Source organism: Diorhabda sublineata, chromosome 1, assembly GCF_026230105.1.
Source record: "Diorhabda sublineata isolate icDioSubl1.1 chromosome 1, icDioSubl1.1, whole genome shotgun sequence".
NCBI classification, from domain to species: Eukaryota; Metazoa; Arthropoda; class Insecta; order Coleoptera; family Chrysomelidae; genus Diorhabda; species Diorhabda sublineata.
In genome coordinates this window covers 5,227,240-5,241,505 of record NC_079474.1, presented here as the reverse complement: position 1 = coordinate 5,241,505, position 14,266 = coordinate 5,227,240, and the positions used below count along the sequence as shown (strand labels likewise).

The following is a 14,266-nucleotide window of genomic DNA, read 5'->3' as shown; positions in this document are numbered from 1 at the left end:
AGACTAGCTAATAGTGACGTGATAATACGTGAAGATAGGCAAAATCTCGAATATGGAGAACTTCAGAATCCATTTTATTACTCGTGATAAATCGGTTAAGAATTTGTTTTATTCAAAGGCTGCGAAAAGCCTAACCAAAAGAACGTCGAAACCAAAAGCAAAGAGAGTGAAATACAGGACAGTACCCTGTACAAAAGAAGGGGATGGAATGGAACTAGAAGAGCGATAAGCAAAGAAGATTTATGACCTTGTATTTTGAGGGGTATATTCTACAAGAAGTTCGGATTAGAATGTGTTTGTGAATCTACACGTAATTTATCATTTTTCCTCTTTTTATTTGATCGCACATAATTTTGTTTTATTTTTTTCATAATAATAATTTCTTTTTTATGAAAATCTCGTTATTTTTAGTAATTATTGGAAGATTTGTAAGTAAACTCCGATTATCCGCTGAAAAAAAGACAGATCAACGATTACAAGCCATACAAGAAACTCTATCAAGTATTAGAATTATCAAAATGTACAAATGGGAAGAATATTTTCGAAATAAAATCAACCAAGCTAGATTGTGAGCTATACCCAAATTTCCTAAATCCTCCATTTTTGCTATTCTTTCGCTTTTAGGGCAGAAATCAACCGGATGCTGTTAGCATTTTATTTAAAAATAATAATAGTTCTTTTGGGTGTTCTTTTTTCAAAAATTGGATTTTACGTATTAATCATTTCATGTATATGGATGGGTTATCCGACAGAAGCAGAACTGGTATTTTATCTCTTGACTATTTTCAGAGATCTGAAACATTCTTTAGGAGTTGTTATACCATATGGTATAGGCCGAGGAGCTGAATTATATTCAGCAATAACACGAATTAATAAAGTCATTAAAGGTAATGGAATTTTGTTATAGATAGACGAAAATACACCAGATTCATCCATTCAATTTCTATGAAATTATTTTCTTCAGTTATTTTTCTTACTACTAATTATATTTCTGTTACGTTATAACTTTTTGTGTCTTACTTCATTTACTTTATTTATTTTTACTTCATACTTAGTTCTAAATATAATTTTAGATCTCTGTTTTGTGTGATGAGTGATTGAAATATGAAGGAGAAATAGCAATCTTGAAACACTTTTACAGTCAAAGCTAGGATTGTAATAATTATTATTGTCTATGCATTACGTAATATAAGATAAATATTGTTGGATATTCAAAATTTAATAGAAAAATGTTATAATTTTAGGTGAAGAATTACCTCCAAAACTTGGCTCTGATGCTCCAACTCAAAGTCCCGTAATCGAAGTAAAAGAAGCAACTGTTAAAATAAAAGATAAAGTTGTATTAAAGAATATCACGTTAAGTATCAACAGCGGCTTGATTTTGGTAACTGGAAGAGTCGGATCTGGAAAAAGTTCTATGTTAAAAATGATCCTACAAGATTATCCTTTGGCAGATGGACATTTATTAACTTTCGGTCGAATTTCCTATGCTTCGCAAGATCCTTGGTTATTTCCTTCTTCAATAAAACAAAATATTCTATTCGGAGAAACTTACAACGAGAAAAGGTGAGAAATTACACTGAATAGTAGTTAAAATGTATATGAAAACTGTTAATAATTTACTTTTACGTAGTGCAGTCGATGAGTTCTTGGCCTCATATGGTAAATAGAGCGCGTTCGCATAAATCTTTAATCATGCGACAAGTCTCAATAAGCTTTACACGAAAGTTTCAGTTTGCTGCTTCGATCCAGTATACTATAGTAGAGCTCGAACGAACACTCAGTCAAAATGTTTTGAGAAATGTCAAATATTGGTACAGAAATTCCATCGAATGAAGGATTAACACCAACACAAATCCAAAAGAAAATGGACACAGTATTCGATGACTTGTGCACATTTTAACAATTAAAAATTAGTTTATTTATTATTAAAAGTTTTTCCGCTGGAGACGAGAATCATTAGAAGATGACCGACGGCGGTGACTACTCCAGAAAACATTGAATAAGCGGAACCAATTATTCACAGGCGCCTTAAAACAAAAGAAATTGCAGCAACAAGGAATCTAAGGCTCCTACATAAGCATTTAAATATGATGAAAATTAGTTGGTGCTTCGAAATCTAAGCGCAATGCAAAAGCGACGTCGAGTAATGTTATTAGCGATTTTTCAGGCTTTACCGCGAGGACCAAGAAAGTGTAATCCGATCAATGGTAACATGTGATGAAACTATGATCTTTTACTTTGATCCGACATATAAAATAGATTTCGTTGAGTGGCATCGAAAAGGAGAGCCCGTAAAAAAGAAAGCAAAGGTCACGGAAAACATCAAAAAATGATAATTTTGAGACTACAAGGGTATCCTTTTGATTGCTTTGAAGAATCGAATATAACCATTAACATGGCACGTTACTTACTGAGGCAGTTGTATCCAAAATTATCGGAAAATCACACTGTTTCACTGTTTCCAAGGCTTCACAGAGATTGAACACTTATCATATAGCCCTGATCTGTCCCCATTCGACTATTTTTAGTCCTTAAACAGCGACAATGAAATTAAACAGGCGGTGAATAAATATTCTGACTCTAAAGATGCATGATTATATTTTTATAGTGGCATAGAAGCTTTTGTCAGACATTCTAAGAAGTTTGTGGAAATAAAGATCTTTCTTTCTATGGCTAAGAACTTATGGACTGCACTACATAACATGTAAAGAGCTGAAAATTTAATTCATTAATCGGTTACTGTTTACAAACGTATCATTTAGTAAATAGAAGTCATAAAACGATTCTTTATTTCAAAATAAATCACTACTTCATCGAAACCAAATATCTTTCTCTTGACTATCTTGGAGTTTACAAAGAGCCGGTAATCACCGGAGAAAGAGATCTAGAAAATATATTGGATAATTTTTTTTTCGCTAGATTGATCTGTGTAATATTCAGTGATATTTTTCAAGCCACTACCGCCATCTTTAGGTCTGGCCAGGTACTTTTGGGACTATCCTCGTACATACCCAAAGACATGAACTTGCAAAAAAACGACGAAGGCTTAGCAAAAAGCTGTAAGAACCTTAAAAATAATAACCAATATTATGTGAATAAATAAAATTTCTCTCATTATTGTCCTTTTATTATTTTTCTTTTGTTACAATTTTACTCCAAGAAAGTTTCCGAACATTCCGTACCATAATAATATTTTGTGTAAACAATCATTTTGACTTCAAGGATATGAAAGTAAATACTTGCTTTCTATTTAAATAACTTACTTAAAAACTGATATCTGATATGAATAATTTTGAACCTAAGAATTACGTAATAAACGTATTTTTGTAAGCTACAGATACCACTCTCTGAAGGACTAAAACAACACCATTTAAAAACATTTTTTTGAAACCTCCAAACCCCCTGGAGATTCCGTGGACTTATGTCCTGACCTCTCCAGAGCGAACTTCTTGGCACTCCACTGGTTTCTTTTCGTTTCAATCTACATCTATCTTTGCATGTACAATATATGATCCCATCTGAGAGTTGATCATCTTCAACAGGCTCCATTTCCAGTATTCATTTTGGCATCTGGGTTCTGGGACGTGATTGTGCCCTTAGAGCCCTTTGTTTCCTTATTACTCCCTAATTTCTGGAGTTATTATTTCTTGTGTCCTGTAGAAACCTTCTTTGTATTCGATAAAATAATTAAAATAAAGTTTTCACGGAATCTCAATTTTTAAAATTATTTGTGTGAACAGTTTCTGATCTACCTATAAATTTCTATAATCCCCATGCTAATTTTCTTTTATCAGATACAAAGAGGTGATAAAAGTTTGTGCTCTAGAATACGATTTAAGTTTGTTCGAAAAAGGCGATGAAACCATCGTTGCAGATAAAGGACTAAATTTAAGCAAAGGACAACAAGCTAGAGTGAATCTAGCCAGAGCTGTATATAAAGAAAGTGAAATTTATTTATTAGACGATTCCTTGACAGGTATACAACATTTTATTATCATTTGCCATTGTACCATTTTGTTATTTCAATATTTTTAGCACTTGACGCTCATGTTCAAGATTATATTTTCAACGAATGCGTCAAAACTTTCCTCAAAGACAAAATTTGTATATTAGTTTCGCAAACGGCAAATCATATACAAGAAGCCGATACAGTGATTATAATAAACTCAGGAGAAATAAAATACAATGGAAAACCAACTGATAAAGTAATTAAGCAAATTGAAGAAATCGTTGTTGAAGATGACGATTTAGAAAAAGAAGTTATAGAAAAAAATGAACCTAAAATGAATGGAGATGTCAAACATAACGATTTGTTTGAAACAGAACAAGTAGCAGTGAAGCCGAACGTTTACAGTGAGGTTCACAAAAAAGGAGAAGTTGATTTCGCTGTTTATAAAAAATATTTCAAATTCGGTGGTGGATTTTTACTCATTTCCCTTATCGCCATATTGTTTGGCTTAACACAAGGAACGGAAAGTTATTCAGACAAACTTTTAACAAAATGGTAAGTTGTACTTTATCTAATTTACTATCAAATTAATAACGTGTAGCAACGATTTGACCAACACCCACCATACAGTAGCTTAGTTTGTCGTTTGATATTATTGCTGATCTCCTTAAACATGTTTCTTTCTATACTTTCATTTTTTGTCTTCTCCTCATAGGTACTAGAGAGATATTAAAAAAAAAGATAGTGACCGACCCATAACGACTATTCTGTAATCAATACAATTTCTTGTTAGGTCAAAGTAATGCAAGTGATGAATCTGTACATTTTTGTTATTATGTAATGCTACAAACATTGTGTCAAGATTGCTACTATTCAAAATCAATTCTTTTCTCTTCGGTTACATCTTTTCTGCGGAATACTTTATTTACTCTTGGATATATTAGAAGAATTACATCTATTTGGTAGTAGATGTAGCGGACAACTGAATAAATGTAAAGTGTGGATGACAAATACTCATGCCACCTGCACTCGTGTCAAGAGCCTCTAGAACGTGCCTTATGTAAATCTGGAGCGGGCATGCTGCGGACGGGATGTAAATAAACAGGTTTTAGACAGCATTCCAATCAATAAGTTAATCTAACTAACATTTTGTTGGTTGTTAGCTTGATTTGTCTAAAGAATTGCAGCTTGGAAAAACTTAGCCGTAGCCCAAATGTGGCTGTTTCTTAAGACTCACGATTGTGATTGTGAATCCCATAAAATGTGAGGATAACACCATTATTATGGAAATTGTCAAAAAAAAAGTTATTAACAAAGTTGTAGGCGAAGACATGTTCCTTATCTGGAAAAAATGTCTGTTATACATTTTTTTCGAACATGACACAATATTATATGATAAATTGCATCAAAACTTCACACATGATGATCCTCCTAGTAAATGAGCTCAACAACAACAACAAAAATGGAACGGTGACAGTATTTTCATCATAACGTATTTAAAAACATGTTTGCTTTATTACACAGTTATCAACCAATCTAAAATTTTAGTTACAAACCTCTGTGGACCCATGAAACTTTGTTGAGTTACACAGAACAGGTTGAGTCTGAGATGGTGGTGGAATAAGACCAGACGCGAGACTGCGGTTAGTTTTATACCTGATCCATATGAACGATGCGCTCTCTCTCTCGCGATAGCTCTACTATGAATCATTTGGAATCAAAAAAATCCTTATCACAAGGATAACAATAAAGTGACTCATACATGAGATAGGATCAGTAAAAGAGTGTGATCCACCAACTTCCCCAATTTGACTTTAGCTAAATGGTATGACAATATTGGTAGGCATATAAAGTAGCTAACGCAGTCAATTGAATTACATCTATTTGGTAGTAGATGTAGCGGGCGGCTGAATAAATGTAGATGGCGAGTTCTCATACTACCTCCACTCACCAAGACTCGTGTCAAAAGCCTGTAGAAGGTGCCTCGCAAATATCTGAAACTGTCAAGCTGCAAAGGGGATGTGAATGAACAGGTTTTAGCCAGAGACATGAAAGAGAGAATAAGTGGCAGCATGTCGGAACGTACTAATACCCTAAACTACCATTTTGATCTTTACCATCAGCGGCAAATTTTAAAAAACCGTTATGAGGCTTTGAATGTTACTCCTAAACTTGCATAAAAATTGTGATATTTTGAAATACGTAATAACACAATTGAAATACATGTGCAAGTGTTTGGGGCCGTACATTAAGAAAACTTAGATTTTTACGAAAATCATTTTAGCACAACAACGTTCCCATTAAAAAATTATTATAATAGACAATTTACATTTAGATCAAAATGGAGGCTCATCGTCATACCTCGAAATTTGCATGTGCACTCGTCTAAGTTCATTTTTTCCTACAATTTAATTTGAAGTTACAACTGCGTATACTGGGAATTAAGACGTATTGCGTCGTATATTACATGTCATGTTGTCTTTTTACATGTAATTGAATTTGATAAATACTCTATCTATAAGGCTTACAATAAATAACTATGAAATGGAACAATTTTCTCTATATGAATAATACATATATGTAATACTCCTATATGAACAGTTGGTATGGGAAAAAACATCCCTACGCTACGGTGGCGACAATATTCGTTTTCTCTCTCGTTCGAGACACTTTATCTATAGTGCGCATGCTTGAGAATGCGCAGTACTGAGCTGGAACCTCGGAGGATAGAAAAATCGTTGCCATTCGGTCTTCCTTTACTATGTATCATATTTAATTAGAAGTTTTGACAGATGATTCAGGAAAAATGGCGGAACTTTACAATATAATCATCGTAGTGGACATATATATGATTAAAGAGTCGTTAAAAGTGAAATGTTCTATACTTTTTCTTGAACCGATTAATCAAATACCATTGCAAAGTTGCTTACTAACTTTTAGACGTAATACTTTCCAGTGTATAATAGTTAAATTATCTTCTAGGGTAGATCAACAGCAAATAGAACTAAGTCTTAAAAGAAACATCAGCGAATTGAATGTAGCTACGCCTCTACAAAGTCAAGAGCTAGCAGAAGCAACAGCCAACGAAAAATTCACAATAAAATTATATTCTCTGATGATTCTTGCATCTACAATATTGGCTTTACTGAAAACTTTCGCGATATTCGATTTTTGTCGTAGAGCTTCAATTAGGATACACGAGACCATGGTCAGATACATTGTTTATGCTGTGATGATATTCTTCGATACTCATTTCATTGGTAACATTCTAAACAGATTTTCACAAGATATGACGAATATCGATGAACATTTATTACACATTTTCAGCGAATTTATTAGGGTATGTATGGGAATAGAACAAATTTATTGTGATAAAGTTGAAGTATCATTTTTTTCTTTCGATTGTTAGTGAAAAATGACATTTTTTAAATCAAATTTTGACCCATACAATTTGTCGGCAACCAGAGATAACAGCTAGTTTACTGTGAAGACAGATTTGGTTTACTAAAAATCATATATTAAAATCTTGAGGATGCTAAAAAAATTGATCGGTACGGTTATTTTATATTTATAAATAAAACTATAACTACTCCCCTCCCCTCGCCACACACCTTTCCATACGTTTTTTCCATTGATCAAAGCACTGCTGGAAGTCTTCCTTGGTGAGTGCCTTTAGGACCTCTGCCGTTTTTTATTTCACCGCTTTCATCGACTCAAATCGGGTCCTTTTTAAAGCAGATCTTTTTCTAACCTTTCAAGGAAATCTGAGCAGACCCGTTGACGCAAGAGCTTTTGGTTAGGAGTCAGATTTTTTGGCATCAGACTTTTGTCATGTGTAATTCCTCGTCTAAAATTTTTTTGATCGTTTCTTTATGAGCGTTTACAGCCTCGGCAATCATCCGGATGCTCATTCGACGATCTCTACGCACAATTTGGTCGATTTAAGTCATTGTTTCTGGAGTTGGAATAGTCACAGGGCTACCTTGGCGCTGGTCATCTTCAGTGCTCTCTCGGTCCTGACTAAAGTGCTTACACCACCCAAAAACAAAATATCTAGGTACCCAACGCACGTTTTTCACTCCACCCGTCTAGGGCGCCCTCTAGGCGCGCAGTCTCGTTATTCAATAGCCAGACCTCCCAATATATAGAACATATAGAAATAAAGAGAAGCATCATTCTGGAAGGATATCAGTTCCAAAGATTTTAAGTATTCGGGTGCGACAATAAACGAGGCAAATAATAGAACCATCGAATTAGCGGAAAGAATCAGAGCGGAAATAGAGTCTACTGGAGATATGTGAGGTTTCTAAGAAGTAAAGAGCTGACTACGAACATATTAGAATAAGACCAGTCATTATATCTGAAGTCTAAATATTTGCCTGTAGGGAAAGGACGGAGAGGATCTTCGAATAATGTAGAAAAAGATCTTAAGGAAGATACTGGGACCTGTGAAACTGTTGAAGAATACCAAAGAATGTTAATGAACCACTAGATTACAAATTATGTAGAAGAGGATGATATAGTGCCATTGAAAAAGATCCAAATATTTGGTTTGAACATATACGAAGAAGAGATCTAAGATTCCTGATGCTGAAGGTAGCAGAGTGGGAGTCACCCATAGAACGACCAAGAGGTCGACCAAAACCACGCTGGGAACTAAAAGTAGCGAGCAAAAAGTTGTTACAGGTTGGAGAGTAAACAAGAAAATGCAAGCGGAGTGATTCACAAAGCCAAAGAAATCCGATTCCTTGGTCTCAATTTGTCAACTCCATGCAACGAATCACCTCTTTTTGGTTGATTCGAAGGCGTCAATCTGCCTATTCCTTGGAATTTCACCGAGGAATTGAAAAGTTGAAATAAGAAATATATAAACTAATTAAAATAGAAATAAGCAACGGCCTCTAACACTATCACTGCTTGTCTTGAGCTAACTGTTACAATGTACAGTTACAACTATTTATAAAAATCGACTTTTTTCTTACACGACTAAAAGGGAAAAAGAGAATTTTGCTGCCACTTGCAGCCTTTTCCGATGACAATTTAACCTCACTATCAACAATAATCATTTTGCTTGACTTATATTCTCACATGTAAACAAGGTTTCCTATAAATATATGACAATTGGGGGCTAAACCTAGTTGTATCTCTGGGGACTTTTGAATGCTGACCAGAAGCGTGATAGGGTAGAAGCTTCGCGTTCGATCTGTGCTCAATTTGAACACAATGTAGGCTTCTTAAGCCGAATTGTTACTTTGGATGAGACTTAGGTACATTTCTACGATCCAGAAACAAAGCAACTTACGATCGAATGGCGACACTCTGGTTCTCCAAGACCTAAGAAGTTTCGTGTCCATCCATCTGCTGGAAAAGTTCTTGCTTCAGTTTTTTGGGATTGCCATGGAGTAATCATGATTAATTTTTTGCATAAGGGTAGAACAATAACTGGACATTACTGACCACTCTAGGGGAAAAAATTGAAGAGAAAAGCTGTCCAAAGGTGTTTTGTTTTTGTAGAACAACGCTCCTGCACACAAATCTCATATTGCCATGCAAAAAATTCGTGATTTAGGGTTTGAATTACTAGAACACCCTCCTTATTCACCAGATTTGGCTCTGTCCGACTATCATCTCTTTCCTCAACTGAAAAAAGTCGTAAATTTTTCTTCCAGCGAGGAGGTAATAAAAGCTGTGAAAGGTCTAGAGACGTTGCAGGTTCGCTGTAATTAATGTATCCAATTAAAGGGAGAATATGTTGAGTAATAAAATACTTTGACATTGAAATTTTGTTTGGTTCTATAGTAGGCTAAGAATTTATCAATATATCTTCGTAATATGATACTTTCGTGACTTACTCCATATTTTAAATCTAATAAAACTATTTATTATTTTATTGAAGATGTTTCTAATCGCATTTAGGTTTCAGGTGGCATTTGCAGTAGCTGGTATAGTATTTTTGATCTCGATAGTAAATCCCTATTTCTTACTATTCGCAGCAATATTCTTTTCCTCCTTAATATTCATAAGAAGATTATATTTACCAACTGGAAGAAGTTTAAAGAGATTAGAAGCAGCTAGTGAGTATATTATATTTTTTCATTAATAATTTTCAAATATGAAACTCAAAGATTTGATATTCGCCCTTCAAATTTCATTAACAACGAATAATTATTTATAAAAAGGAAATTAACCCAAGGATCATGAATCACCTCTATTTTATTAAATAAATTTCCAATCCTTCACGAAAGGTTACGGTTGTAGTCGAGATTAAGATTGTTCTTGACCATCTGATACAAAATGGCTTCCACCGAGCATTTGAACGTTCTTCAGAAAGCAAATTGGGAAATATGAATAAAAGACAACAACAGAAGTCGAGATTTTTTCTGACGTCGACTTTTAAACAAAGCTTTTCCAATAAGCTAGATCCCAGGAGTTTCCTTCTTGTGTTAATATGAAGACGACTCGGATCAGTAGCCATGCATACTTGTTGTGTATGTGATAACTGACCTTTTTGCATTTTTTGCGTAACAAATTTCCACAGCAAATTCTAGTCCTGTCAGCAGTTGAGTGATACCAAACTTGACTAAGTCGTCGACAATTTCAATACCTAGGGTCTCTAATGTCCAGGGAGCAGCTCTACGCACTTTCTTCAGCCAAATCACTCATTGACCAGTAGCATTCCAGAATCCGCTTGGATTATACATACTTTCCCTGGTAAAGGATATTTCTTTCACCCTTTCTTTGTACTTGTATACTCTTGCTGAATCCAAGTCACTTGTTTGGATCCAGCCGTGTACTAGATATGGGTATATAAAGACAAGACCTTACTTTGGTTCAATTCTTTCGTGCTGGGAAGGCAGACCTTATACAAGATACCTCAAAAAAAAAGAAAGTGAATCTTTTTATTGCTTATTGCGTGAACTCAGCTATTCGGAGGGGCACTATAGGTATATCTATTCTGACTCCTGATAATTTAGTCGCTATGGAGCGTTTTTTGGGAGAGAACCGTGCGTTGTGCGTGTGTGAGTTTTACAAAAAATGGTAATTCTGCAACTGTAGGCATGGAAAATTCTGAAATATTCGCAATACTCGTCACTTGAATTATGCGCCAGTCTAGACTGATTAAAAAATGGTTCGAGAAGTTTAAAAAAAATCAGATAAAAACTGGGTAAACTAAAATCTAGGCATCCAAGGTCTTCTATAACGGTAAAAAAGGTGGTAGATATTGTTGCTCGGTCTGTTCGTGACAAGCGTAACTTCTCTATTCGGACATGTTGTTGCTTTAAATGTATATTAATAATTATTATTTCGCATTTAACACAAAGGTTCGGGGCTGTAGCCTTACAAAATCAGTTGGTGTAAGAATGAAAGCGTCAGGATGAAGATGAGAGGCTTGACTTCGTTAACCAGGTGATTGAGCGCTTTCCAGCGATTACCTATCTTGTTTTCGTATGAAGCTCATCAATGGATACGTCAACAACCAAAATTATCGCTTGCGATATCAGCGGGAGGAATTATAGCCACTTTTTTTGAAAATGAGAGGAAACGCACAGCTACAGTGAATTCAGACCGGTATGTGCCGATGTTAAACGACTTCTTCGTATCTAAACTGCAAAACTTTAATGATTATAACCAACGGACATGGTTCCCGCAGGACGAAGCAGCTTCATACACTTTCAATAGATCTGTAACAGGAGTTCGTAAAATTTTTCTTAGCAAATTGATCTCCAGGGAAGATGACATAAGTAGGCTTTTCCGCAGTCCTGATTCAACACCTATTGAGTTTTTCCAGTGGGATTATGTCATACCTAAGTTTAAGCTAACAAAACGACTTCGCCGGAATAATAAAGAATGACAGCTGTCAAGGAGAATACCTGCCAAGCCATCATAGGTATTTGGACGATGTTGTTATGAAGAAGTAAATTCCCAAGCAATGTATTTTAATATGTGATAAACAAATAAACTCGTTACATATCCTAAATTCTTTTATGTGAAATTTATTTTGAGTTACCTTATATAGCTTGAAAGTAAATTTTTGTTTAAAATATAAAAAAATGAGATTAATATCATTAAATATACCCGATATTCTGATGAGCAATTTATGTTTTACCAGACCTTTCAGTTTCGTGATAAAATGACATAACATACTCGTATAAGAAACAATTTTAATAAACAGGTTAGGTAAGGTGCAATTTCATTTAAATTGTTAAAAAAATTCGTTAATTACAACTGAAAATGCAATGTTAATGTTTTGTTACAGCCAGAAGTCCAATGATTGGACACTTGAACGCTTCCTTGGAAGGATTAACGACTATAAGAGCATACAAAGCGCAAGATATCTTGATTAGGGAGTTTGACCGTCATCAAGATTTATTTACATCAGCTCACTATACTTCGTTATGTTCTATGAGAGCTTTCGGATTTATTATGGATTTTCTTTGTTCACTATTTATCCTCATGGTCGTTTTTACTTTCATCTTCTTTGATACAGGTGAGAAATTTTTCATATCTCAACACGACCATCTTAACTTGATACTTTGAATATGCGCGAACCAAAATAGGATAAAAGCTGTTTGAATAGAAATATATACAAACACTTTCTTCATTTAGGCTTAATAGATCACAGCTTTCACCAGTTAAAACTATAAATTACTCGTAAACTTTGAGCTTTGTTACACTAAGCTACTCACTGGGCGACTTGTTGAGCGATCGTTTCTAACACGAAGGTCTGTTATTGAGAGAGTCTACTCGAAGAGCACAAGATTCTGGACAGTACTCTGCAAAATCTACGCGTCCTCAAGACCGACAACATCCTGGTGACTGTTTACACTACCGCAGGAGAACCGAATTTGCGGTAGTATGAATACTTCAGAAAATCATGAACCGAATCCACGACTGATGAAAGATCAAAACATCCAAGATATATTTAAAAAAATAAGAGGAAGACATTAAAGGACAAAGTGGATATCTCAAAAGCAACTTCAAACTGAAGATCAAGCTCCACGTTATCATGATGTAAGATTCTACAGAGTGGATACACAGAGTCTGCCATTTCTACAGTGTTACCAACAGTATTTTGAAGGAGATAATGCTGTTCAATAAAAAAATATTGACTAAATATTATTTTAAAAATGATTCAAAGCACGTGAGGTAGCATTTGAAGTATTGAACAATGTATTGTTTCAGGTACAAGTGCAGGAAACGTGGGTCTCACTTTGACACAAATTTTCATGTTAGCCGGATTGGTGCAGTGGGGAGTAAGAACTTGGGCAGACTTGGAAAATCTTATGACGTCCGTGGAAAGACTATTAGAATACACGGAAATCCCGTCCGAGTCCAAAGAAGGTACAGAAGTTGAAAATTGGCCCAAAGACGGTGCAATTGTTTACGAAAACGTGTCTTTAACATACAATAATTCAGAAAAAGTTTTAAAAAACTTAAACTTTAGCGTAGAACCCAATCAGAAAATAGGAATAGTGGGAAGAACTGGTGCTGGAAAATCTTCGATAATATCAACGATATTCAGACTTTACGAACCTGAAGGGAAGATACTTATAGACGGTGTCGACATATTAACGTTAAATTTAAAATTTTTGAGAAAAAAACTAGCAATCATACCACAAGATCCTGTACTTTTCACCGGTACGATCCGAACAAATTTGGATCCCGTAAATGAGTTCCAAGATGAAGAACTTTGGAACGTCCTCGATGAAGTTAATATGAAAAACGCTGTATCATCTTTAAACATGAAAATAACCAGCAGCGGCGGTTCGAATTTCAGCTCCGGAGAGAAGCAACTGATTTGTTTAGCTAGAGCAATCTTAAGAAAAACTAAAATAATAGTTTTGGACGAAGCAACAGCGAATATGGACCACGAAACTGATATGCTCTTACACAATACCATCAAGAGAAATTTCACTAACTGTACGTTATTAACTATTGCACATCGTTTACATAGTATATTAGAATGTGATAAAGTTATGGTATTAGATAAAGGACAAATCAAAGAATTCGACACGCCATCGAATTTGTTGAAGGACAAACAGGGCATTTTTTATAAGATGGTCGAGCAAGCAGGACTGCTAAACCTTGTGACTGATTAATTTTTAATTTTTGTGCATTAGTTTGAATCTTTTCAACTAGCTACTTCAACAACAAGTATTTTTGATATTATTTAAACTGTTTATATTAAATGTTTACTCAATATATTTTTTTTATTTTTCACTAGCTGACCTTCATAGATTAGATTAGATCAAAGTGCATCATTTACAAATCGATTAGCCAGTTTCTTAATAAACCCTACTACTACGACAGCTT

At 34.6% G+C, this 14,266-nt stretch overlaps 1 protein-coding gene across 5 annotated transcripts in view; it reads left to right on the top strand.

The window, feature by feature from the left end:
* Positions 1–14,157, top strand: part of LOC130445833 (ATP-binding cassette sub-family C member 4-like) — a 29,094-nt gene extending 14,937 nt beyond the window's left edge. For 3 of the 5 annotated variants that reach the window (XM_056781735.1, XM_056781721.1, XM_056781732.1), the window contains exons 5-13: positions 412–568; positions 625–887; positions 1,245–1,566; positions 3,798–3,979; positions 4,039–4,507; positions 6,935–7,292; positions 9,876–10,026; positions 12,210–12,440; positions 13,136–14,155. In XM_056781735.1, the coding sequence (XP_056637713.1) occupies positions 412–568; positions 625–887; positions 1,245–1,566; positions 3,798–3,979; positions 4,039–4,507; positions 6,935–7,292; positions 9,876–10,026; positions 12,210–12,440; positions 13,136–14,052 (3,050 nt within the window). In that variant the 3' untranslated portion in view covers positions 14,053–14,155. Of the gene's footprint in view, positions 1–411; positions 569–624; positions 888–1,244; positions 1,567–3,797; positions 3,980–4,038; positions 4,508–6,934; positions 7,293–9,875; positions 10,027–12,209; positions 12,441–13,135 lie in introns of all 5 variants that reach the window. The other 2 variants (XM_056781739.1, XM_056781728.1) reach the window with 1 other exon arrangement.
* Positions 14,158–14,266: the final 109 nt, after the last annotated feature.